Source organism: Dermacentor variabilis, chromosome 9, assembly GCF_050947875.1.
Source record: "Dermacentor variabilis isolate Ectoservices chromosome 9, ASM5094787v1, whole genome shotgun sequence".
NCBI lineage: Eukaryota > Metazoa > Arthropoda > Arachnida > Ixodida > Ixodidae > Dermacentor > Dermacentor variabilis.
The window spans coordinates 57,104,285-57,115,859 of NC_134576.1; the positions used below are offsets into that span (position 1 = coordinate 57,104,285).

Below are 11,575 nucleotides of genomic sequence, written 5' to 3' on the forward strand. Positions count from 1 at the left end.
AAAAGTAAGATCTCCAAACTCAACACAGCCATCGGGGAGCATTGTCACTCAGCCGGCAACAATGGACTGAGCTGTGTAACACGGTGGATGGACAACTTCATCACCCTTCCTCGTGGAAACTGCTCAAACATCTGCTTCATAATACCACCACCCGCACCACCCAACAGGATTGGCTGCAGAAGATCTTTTATACGGAGACCCTTAAGCAAGGTCCACAACATGTGCTTAACTACCTCTGCACCAGATATATCTCCAGGGGACAAGTCAGTCCACACAGCGATTACATCGGTAGCCCCAACCCTACACTAGACGCTGATTTCAGCGTATCTGAAATACATTCTGCTCTACGCAAGCTTAACGGTCGTTCTGCTCCAGAGCCAGACGGGGTCACTAACAAAAGCCTTCGCAATCTCGATGACGAGTCCGTGTCCCACCTGACTGGCATCAACGAATGCTGGTGCTGTGGTGCCCTTCCAGCTGCCTGGAAGACTGCCAACGTTATCCTAATCCCAAAGCCTGGCAAACCATCTAGCCTCAATAACTTAAGGCCAATCTCCCTCACTTCATGCGTAGGCAAGGTGATGGAACACGCCTTTTTAGCACGCATCAACAGTCACCTCGAGGACAACTCTCTCTATCCCCACACCATCATTGGATTTCGCCCTCACCTTTCTACTCAAGACGCTATGTTGCAGCTCAAACATCAAGTGCTAAACGATCGTTCCCGTAACATGAAAGCCATCCTCGGAGTCGACCTCACTCAAGCCTTTGATAACATTTCCCATGCAGCTATCCTTGACCAGGTCTCCAATCTCCACCTGGGTGAGCGAGCCTACAATTGCATCCGTGACTTTCTCTCCAATACGGCTACCCTCTTGGCCGGTGATTTACGATCAGACCAGCTTCCTCTTGGCAGCAAAGGCACCCCGCAAGGTTCAGTTATCTCTCCCATGCTCTTTAACTTAGTCATGATAGGCCTTGCCAAGCAAGTAGAGCAAGTCGACAATATCAACCATACCATCTACGCCGACGACATCGCCATCTGGTCGTACCGAGGCAGTGATGGTCAAGTGGAATCAGCCCTCCAAGCGACGATTGACACCGTTGAAGCCAATCTCCAAGGGACCGGACTGCGCTGTTCGCCGGCTGAATCGGAGCTTATGCTATGCAAGCCGATTCAGCGGGGTCGCCCTCCCAAACACCAATCTAATCACCGACCCTGTGACGCCATCACCCTACGCCTTCAAGATGGCAGTCCTATCCCACACGTCCCTAGAATCCGGGTTCTCGGTCTCACCATCTCTACCAACGGCTCCAACGCCTTGGCTCTCTACGAGATCTGTGCCCAATCTCAAAACACCCTACGACTTCTTAAACGTATATCTAACCGACGAGGGGGACTCAAAGAAGCAAGCCTTCTGCGACTCGTCCAATCCTTTGTCATATGCCACATTACCTACGTGGCTGCGTACCTCAACTGGTACCGGGCTGAGCAAAACAAGCTCGACACGCTCATACGAGGGGTCTACAAGCAAGCCCTTCGTCTCCCGCATTGCACCAGCACTGATCTCTTCAACCAACTGGGAGTTCACAACAACCTTTCCGAACTCATTGAAGCCCAACAACGCTCTCAGCTTGAACGGCTCACCCTTACTGAAACGGGACGCTTTATTCTGTCCACGCTTGGCTTCACCTACCATCAGCAACAGGGCCCCAAACAACCGATGCCTACCGACATCCGTAGCTGGATCTACATAGACCCTACCCCTAGAAACATGCACCCTGAATATAACAGGGCCCGGCGCCAAGCTCGGGCCGGAGCTATCATAAAAGCCCTTGCCCACGTACTTGGCGTCACATTTGTTGCTGCAGGCCAATACTCCCATGACACACGGTTTGTGGCCGTCGCCACACGCGATGGAGTCCTACACCACACCTGCAGCGTCACTGCCCCCACTGCCGAGACGGCTGAAGAAGTGGCCATCGCCCTGGCCACTTTAGATCCCATCTGTCACACCATAGTGTGTGACTCTCGCTCAGCCGTTACTAACTTCAGCAAAGGCCGTATTTCGCCCTAAGCTCTTCGCATCCTCTGCCAGGCACCACACTCTAAAGACAGCATAATCTCCCTAACATGGATCCCGGCCTATGCGGGCCCTGTCCACCCACACCTCTCCAATCTCAACGAGGTCACCCACTCCATTGCGCGAGGCCTAGTCAACCGCACCGGAGTCACTGGAGATGAGTTGGACACCAGGGACAATCTGACAACTTATACCGATGTCGTTAAGGCCTTTACCTCAGTCTCCGAACCTTCCCCCCGCCTCACCCAAAGTTCAGCCGCGCACAGGCTACCACCCTGCATCTACTACAAACACGTACTCTTCACCCGCCCGCCTCCACCTTATATTTCCAGACGTCTACACTACCCCCAACTGCCGCTGCTGTGGAATTCACCCGGCTACGCTTCCGCATATGCTATGGGAGTGCCCAGCACAGTACATACAGACTAACACCACGACTCTCTCGTCGAGGTTGCATGAGGCTCTGCGGAGCTCCGCCCTCGACGACCAAACCTGGGCGACCCAGCACGCCCGCGAGGCGGCGGCGAGGCAAGTCCTCGACGTCCCTTCGTGGGAGGCTTAGGCCCGGCCATCATAAAGTGCTGGTTCTACAATAAAAGTTTATTCCTCCTCCTCCATGTTGGCGCTTGTGTCGCTGTTTATATGTTTCGACGACGAGTGCGCAAAGGTGTTTCACTCATTTTAGTTTCATTTAAGTTCGTATTTGCTGTATCAAGCTGTAACGTAGCGCAACACTAATGCCAACTGTTGAGGAAGTAGAAATTTATCGCTTATGATATTGTACGTCTAGTAACTCACGCTAAAATGTGTATCATAAATAAATGTGCCGTGTTCCTTAAATGTAAATCAACTTGCTGCACAGTCACGAACATGAAAATAGCCGACAATTTATTGCAGCAAGATTGTAAGAGGCAGATACATGAAAACGGGATGAAAGAGTGAAATGCAAGCAATACGGGTGTCAAACGGCGCACTTTTAAATGCGAGCAAACCCAATCCAATTTGAATTTCGCGGTCGCGATTGGTGCTTTTGCGCAAGCTGTGCGATGAAGCCAATAGCAGTCGAGAATTTCAATCCGCGTCGGATTTGATCGCGATCGAAAGTGGTCGTGTGGCACCGGTATAATGGAGAATAGTCGGATATTAATAGCGCTATGGCAATAACTTTGCACAAACAAAACACATAGAAGACGTGTTGCAACTATCCAGATAATGAAAAAAAATGCACATACACGGAAGCGATTAATTTGATCAAAATGGGATTGTTTTACAAGGAAAAAATATGACATTTTTTTCTTGTACTTCTGCGAAGGAGGGTGAATTAGAGAAGCAAAATTATGTGAATGGCAGCGTGCCTAAGTAAAATGCCCCCAAAAATTATTGAGCACGCCACAACATCCTCATCTCCAATGTGTAAGCCAGTGTGTCCGTCATTAAACAGCTGGAATTAAGCACTTTGCGTTGGGGGTCTTCACCTGCTGTCTTCAAAGACTTGCAATCGTCTTCTGATACTTGGAATTTTGCCCTTGAGTATGCATGATGCCCTTTGGCGGTACATTGTTTTTGAGGAAATGGAGATTCTTGCAATACGCAGTATGCCATGCAGAAGGTGAGCAATACTGGAGGCTTCAAAGCTATTGAATGTAAACGCTATGTTCCTTCGTATAAGCAATACTGGAGCCTACAAAGCGTCATGATGGAGATGCTGCATTCCTTCATGTAATGCGCATCCTCTTGGTTAAGGAAGCACTGTTATAAATGCTAAGAAACAAGGAACTTTTTACGGTAAGGACTCCATACACAATTAAAGCATGAGAGCACATATCTTCAGCCCAATGCAGAACAGCTAACAACGCTCGAGCGCACCTAGCCTGCTACAGAGGTTAGGGAGAGCGGATTATTGCCATACTTCAAATATTGCCCGTGTATCGCTTTAGAAATAGCTACATTTTTTTGCAAAAGTAGAGCACCATACTTTTTCAGCAGTCGCCGCGCGTAACATAAAGCTCTCTGCCCCTAACGGAATGTGCTCATAGGCCGCCTTTCTTAACGAACCATTTTACTTTATTTTCAAACTTCGTCATTGCATCGAACGTGCCTCGCAGCTCGGACGCTGCCGCATCGCTGTAATCGCTAGCATCACCACTCATTGCTTGGCATAAAAAAAGAATACGAAATGAAAGCATACCAAAAGGGCAGCAGCTGTTCATGGCTGCAAGGCCGCCGTCACTCGTTCATGCGGCTAACAGTGACATAACAAAATGCGAAAAGAACAAGTCCTTAACAACTCGCAAAAAAAGTTGCTGTGGCCTTACTATGAAATGGCGACGAATCATACGCTGGCAGAAGAACCCAACAACGATACTCAAGTGCATTTTACGGAATGAGCCCGGCGGCGCGGCCTGACTAGGCTTCGCACATGTTGTGTCGTGCCTAGTGGTCGTGCCGCCTGTCAAGCTGCTAGTCGAAGCCGCAGCCACAGCCGCATTTTTCCTGATGTGCTATGCCACCTAGCGGAATCGGCGAAGCTCCATAGCTCGGCCGCGAAACGGCTCGAGTGTCCGATCTTGTTCTTTAATAAGTTACTCTATGCTTTTATGGGCCTATGACTTCACCACTAAATCGCACTACGCCCGTGGGGTGCAAGGAGGTTACGGGGCTCGGTGCTCTCGCAGGTGGTAGCTAGCCAACGTGAGGCGGCGCACCGCTGAGCTGAGTATTCTGGTAATGCTTCACGGCGGAACTAAAAGGTTAAATTGCTCCGCTGTGAAATAAATCACACCTCAAACTCGCCGTGAGCCCGGCCGACCAGCAACCATGCATTGCTGATCATGGCGTCATCAGCTGCTGGACGTATGATCAGCGCCACCGAAGCTATGTCGAACGGCCACGACATCTTTTGCGGTTTGGATGGCATTGTTTTCAAGGCATTCCTTGCGGCGCGCCCACATTCTGCGAAGTCGGAATCTTGCTCATGATTTGACGCTTTGCTGAAAAGCTTCTGCGCGTGATCGAGCGCGCTGCTTGTGAGCGCCCCCTATGCGCGTGGAAAGATAGCAGGCTGCTACACGTCTGGCAGGGCATTCCGGCACGGTCAGGCAAGCTCCCGTGCACGCGTTTCTGAATGCCACCCTTGCAATTTAAAAAAAAATAACATCGCGCAAGCGTCGACTGGAACGGCGATAAGCGCCATTTGCGCATCCGTGCAAGGCGCCGCTGGTGCAACACTCGGAGCAATCGCCCCCTGTTCTTACCGCTGCAATATTCGTTATTTATATTTATTATTATTATTATTATTATTATTATTATTATTATTATTATTATTATTATTAATATTATTATTATTATTATTATTATTATTGCTGCGGAACAGTATTTGCGATGACAAAGAGGCGAGCAGGGTGACGACGACAACGATTAGAGGCTAGCGCAGGCCGTTGACTGTTGGCCAAGTGCGGCGTATTTCCGTGTAAGTATACTTGCATATAGCTTTTCTTCTGCGTCTTCCTACGTAACATAGCTGGTGGAGGCGGACGTTCACTGTGCCTCGCCACGGAGCTACGCAGTGGACGGTACGTCGAGCCTTCCTTCATGGCTCCCGGCGACGACAACTCGACTCCGCCGGCTGCGACACCTGCTGCAACTTCGAGTGTATCGAATGTCACCGGCGGAACGTCAAGTTATTCACGACGAAGTTCACAAAATGCTTGCCAAGAACATTATTGAACCGTCATCTAGTCCATGGGCGTCACTTGTTGTACTGGTAAAAAAGAAGGATGGCTCATGGCGCTTTTGCGTGGATTATCGGCACCTTAACAGGGTTACGAAAAAGGACGTGCATGTGGCTAAGGAAATCACGCTGGCCCTGTTAGTAAAATGGAGAAAAAGAGAGTACGACGTCCGCTGAATCAGCACAGTATGTTTCACTGACGTTTCGGCTCGCGGACCAACAACAGTGAAATATGCTGTGCTAATTGAACGTACGTCGCACAATCTTTTCGTTCATATATATATATATATGTATATATATATATTTATATATATTTATATATGTATGTGTGTGTGTTTGTGTAGAGAGAGAGAGAGAGAGAGAGAGAGGAGAAACATGAATTTAAAAGCATGGTTAAGACAATTTAGTGTTAATTTTTCCACTCCGGATACTCCCTCTCTGCAAGTCCTCTCTCGGAGATTCTCACGGCCATGCTGCCTGAATCGCGAAGTATTTCGATATTATTTTAAGATAATTATCTTAATAAATTCGTAGTATACTCTGTTACCTTTAATTCGTCTGCTTCACTTAAAAAATAAGAAGCTATTTTAAACATGAACTAAACATCTTTTAAGATTACATCCGTCTATATGATTTAATGCCGACACAACAGAAAAAGCCAGACCAAGAAGGAGAACTAAATATGCATCTTTGTAAACGAAAATAAAGACGAATACGTTAACTAATGTGTTATGCTCAACTCAATAACGCTGTTCTTGGAAGTCGAGTCTCTTACCAATGGTGCCGTTTCATGTCAACAGAGGGTTGTGATCCATTTAGTGAGATTGTGGCAAACAAGTTCGCGTTGCTCTTTTATGAGGGAGAGCTTGCCCTCCCAGCTCTTAATGCGCGTGACCTTTTAAATGCAAGTTATAAAGAAAACTCAGCACGTGCAAAGTCGTGCTGTCCCTACGGTAACAGCTGCATTCAAGGACAGCTGTCTCGCTATGTTAATAGGCAGACAGGAAACAACGCTAGTGGAATTTTCGCTGTGGTACAGGTTAACCTGTATTCGTAAGTAGGTTTCGTGCTGAACACAGTCAAAGGTCAAAGCCATAAGCCCCTAAAGAAAATGACCTTTATATATGTACCAAAGTATTTCTTTTTTTTTTTTCGTATCGAGTGCGCTTCTAACTTTCATCGCGGGTCAATCCCAGAAATACCGCAACCCTCCGTGGTTGCTCAGTGGCTATCGTGTTGTGCTCCTGGGCACCAGGTCGCGGGATCGAATACCAGCCAGGCCGGCCGCATTGCGGTGGGGGCAAATGCGGGAACGCCCGCGTACTTAGATTTAGGTGCACGTTAAATAACCCCAGGTGGTAGAAATTTTCGGAGTCCCCCACTACGGCGTGCCTCATGTTAAGAAAGTGGTTTTGGCACACTAAACCCTATAACTTAATTTTTAACTGTAGGGATATTACAGTCAGCATATATGGGCCGATATGTGCTGCTGGGGCCACTAGTGGTCGCGGGATATTGAATACGTATATATATATATATATATATATATATATATAAATATATATATATATATATATATATATATATATATATATATATATATATATATATATATATATATATAACAATTATAACATGACTAAATAAATCTCTCAATCAATAAATGACTTTGTCTGGCAGCCGGATTCAGATAGAAGTGTGATAATGTAATCATTACGCCACCGATGCTTTTCCGCGTTCCCACGGTTCCTTAAAATCAGATCGTAGTTTTCGTTGCTCCGGCATGCAAAAAGCTAGAATTTATTTAAAATGAACGCGTCATCATTCGTCAACTTGATGGCGGACGCCGAACATAGCATTTAAGCCATAGAATCCATTTAAGCCGTCAGATGGTCCTCCTACTCCCCTCACTCGATGGATGACACAACAGAGTTTTGTCACTCGGCCCGAATCTCATCCCCAACTTGCTCAGAATGGCTTTGTCCTTCATCGACTTCAACTGGAGGCTGAATCGTTTTCCAACTTTCCTGTAGTTATAGTTATTGTGTTATTATCAGTGGGCTCAATAAAAGTCATCCTAACTGTTGTGCCATCGCGCCGTGAACATTGTAATATTATGTATTTTATCGATGAATTCCTGCTTGAACCGTGCGAGATTTCATCTCGCCGTGAACAACATTTCAATGTCGGTGTTGCTACACGTTGCAGTAACGCGCACCTTCAATAGTTCATAACCCGCACCAGGTGTGGTAGCAACAGCTTTCTCTCTTTTATTGGCGCCGTCATTGACGCTTCCGCATTCGAAATTTTTCGTTTGTGATCGTTTGTGTTTCTGAATTAGGGGTAACGTATTATTTTAATCCACTGATTGTCATGTTATCCGCCTGAAGGCAAAAGGTGCGGTAATTATTGTTCTGGTAATACCACCCGATTAGCATGGCCTATCTCCTTCTGTAGACACCTGCCGTTTTTGGAAGAAGTCAGCATTGCTATAATTATGATGATCACCATCATCAACATTATTGGTTCGCACAGACTATGCTATAGCCATTCAATATTAAAGGACTTTGGTTGCACATCCAAACCGCGAAAGAGCAAATTTTTGAAGAGGGCGGCGTCACTCATGGGGAGCAAAAACACTTCTATTCGCGGCTTCTGCGGAGCATGAAAAAATGAAGGTGCGCTTTGGTGCGACGCATAGCGGCACTGACATTGGAGCAACATTCTCTGCGATAAGAAGTACAAGTCTGTTCCAGTAGGGGTTGGTTTTTAACAAAATGCGGTAACATCTACGACGCGATTATAAAACACAAAGTTTAAATGAGGAATGCGATGCGCACGCATGGTTGATTGGCTGTGACAAAACGAATCGCGCGCATGTCTGCCATGCATGAAGTACCGCCATGGCATACGTCAAGCTACAGAAAACCTTCTGAAAAGTATGAGGAAGAAATATTTAAGCGACGGTTAAGTGATTCACTCAACTCCCTTCACTTAAGTAATTATGTTAAGGCAGACAGTCTTTCGCACAGCATGTCAGTTTAAGGCCACAAAAACAATTATGCGGGCACATCAAATGAAACCGTAGGAATTATATGCTCTAAAAGGGTCGGAGCTTGAGCTAGTTAGTATGGCTTGAGTACGGGGAATTTCGCAAAAAATAAGGTGGCCAGAAAGAAAGCCTGGGCAGGCACTGTCGTGTGCAGTGTTAAACTTATAGTGAAATTAGAGGCACTCGTAAATGAATTATCTGCTACGCGGTAATACTGAACTGTGCGATAGGAAAAAAAATAGTAAACGCGACTCACAAACATAAGGCGCACTAATTGGACTTGCTCAGCACGTGTATAAGTGTGGATGACCCTGAGGTCTCAGAGAGTTGACATGAGCAGTTGCGAGTTTCAGTAAAGGGACGCGAGTGGGCGTGAATCATAGTGATAATAATAATATTTGGGGTTTTACGTGCCAAAACCACTTTCTGATTATGAGGCACGCCGTAGTGGAGGACTCCGGAAATTTTGACCACCTGGGGTTCTTTAACGTGCACCTAAATCTAAGCACACGGGTGTTTTCGCCCCCATCGAAATGCGGCCGCCGTGGCCGGGATTCGATCCCGCGACCTCGTGCTCAGCAGCCCAACACCATAGCCACTGAGCAACCACGGCGGGTTATGAATCATAGTGAGTCGCTGTAAACCGGAGCTAGCGTCCGTTTGAGCACGTCGGATTACTATGTCCGTATACTATAGTTTCGTGGCCATGAAACTGGACGCACTCTTGATGCCGCATGAACTCGAGTGAACGAAATTGCGCAGATCCTTTATTGTCGGGCGACGCCATGTGGATGGATAGATGCACGCTATGAGCGTCCCCTTTGAAAGAGGCGGTCGGTTGCGCCATCAAATATTTTTTTTATTTCTCAGTGTGGGGGGCCTAATGTCTATTCTTCTGCAATGGCACAAAGAAAAAATGCTGTACATTATTGGCAAATTTGTTTTTGTGAGCTTCCGCTGTCTGTGGTCTGCCTACATTTCTTCAACCATACCTACTATCTCTACTGCTCACAAATTTATTTTCCACCAGCAATCGCTGAACTCATGGGCGCCAAGGATGCAAGCAGAGCCTGAGCCGAGAGCTCGGGATATATCATCACATTCTAGAAAAAAAATCATCGACGATTACTACACTCCCTTTGCGCGAAATTTGGGCGCAGCTCTACACGTGTTATCATTTCCCGATATAGTGGCTGGCGTGGACAGTCTGTCTCGCGCGGCACGTTGCAAATGGACCGAAGTGCGGCGTGACCACCTTGCTAATCAGATGTCGCGAGACGCAGCGCGTGGGTGACGCGTAGACACGATTCACAGCAGCCGCTGCCGATACACGTCGAAGACGACGCGCGCTACGCTGGCGGTATCTCGTACCCATTGTCGCGGCACTACACTTTTCTCCTAACGCTGCCGCAATACTGTGCTCCACGTGCCGCCTCCTGGTTCCCCAGCACCCTCCTCTCCTCTACTTTCTCATGTCTTCCATCCCCCGCTGTTATCCGCCTCCGCTTTCATCTTTCGCTGCGCCCGTTCACTCGGTTACGCCGAGGTACGACGCCGAGGCACGCCGATGCTGGCCACCGGAACGGGCGCCCTGAGAGCTGCGTTCTAAAACATGTTACATAGTTTCCCTAGCTTTACCGCGCCCATGTATGTGCTCTGTCCTCCTTGATGTATCTCGATTTGTAGCTATGCGCTCTAAGGCAGCCTGATCTCGCTTCGAAAAGTAAGGAGCTTCTGTTTGATTTATCATAGATTCATTCTTTCCTGATTTCCTTTTTACATCTTAATTAGCTGCTTATAGCCGGTTTTTTTTTTTTGCATTGCGGCTTCGTAGGAAGATGTCTCAATTTCTTTCAAATTATTTGTAGTCCTGTTGCTTTTTACACCGGTCGCATACTTGCTTTTAAGATTCGTAGTTATTTTGCCCCACTGTGAGCCAATGTTTCTCTCGTACAACTACTTGGGGGAACACACTCAGAATCCCCTTACTCTCTTTCGTATTCCTCAGTCGTTCTTCGAAATCCATTTTACTCGGCGCTTCCCTCGCTTGAAAAAGTGTCCAGCCCATATCACCCTGTGCAGCTTCCTTCGCATTCTTGGCGTAACGTCCAATGCGAGGCATCACACTAAAATCTTGTTGACATTGGGTACTGATTGTGCATCTGACTTCATGCGAACTACCGCATTTACTTATGTAAGTCCTCGCACCATTACAGCTTTATGCATACCTAGAGCACATCGTACTTTGATAGCCAATGGGCTCTGTGTTTCATTATGGTCGCATTGCTCTCTCACTCTCTCTTTACTAGTATTGTCTTTCCTGCGTTCTAATATACCTCTTGCCTTCGTTTACCCATACGCGTATGTATTTTTGCTATTTCCTGGCCCGATAGTGAAATTGTGGGTTACTGTTTTGCGTAGGTAGCAGTGCCATCTATGGGCAGTCGACATGCTCACGAAGGCAAGCTCTCCCACTTGTACGCCATGGTATACGGTAGGCAGCCGTTCTTAGGTTTTTTTTTTGTTTCACGTCTTCCACGTGAAAAGCGATCCTGCGAGACGTACTGAACTGATTTAAGTCCGCGTGGCAAGCGATTCTGCTGCCGCTGAGGCGAACAGAGCAGTCGGCGCGTTGTGTGTGCGTGTGTTCGGCACTACAACGGGATTCGGAGATTAGTTACGTATTTCTGAGAATTCGTTTGGCGAACG

The 11,575-nt window shown here is 47.2% G+C and overlaps 1 protein-coding gene across 1 annotated transcript in view; it reads right to left on the minus strand.

Moving 5' to 3' along the window:
* Positions 1 to 6,678, minus strand: part of LOC142558015 (uncharacterized) — a 94,093-nt gene extending 87,415 nt beyond the window's left edge. Inside the window, exon 1 of the mRNA XM_075670184.1 lies at positions 6,590 to 6,678. Within this exon, the coding sequence (XP_075526299.1) occupies positions 6,590 to 6,606 (17 nt within the window). The 5' untranslated portion in view covers positions 6,607 to 6,678. The remainder of the gene's footprint in view (positions 1 to 6,589) is intronic.
* Between the last annotated feature and the right edge of the window lie 4,897 nt (positions 6,679 to 11,575).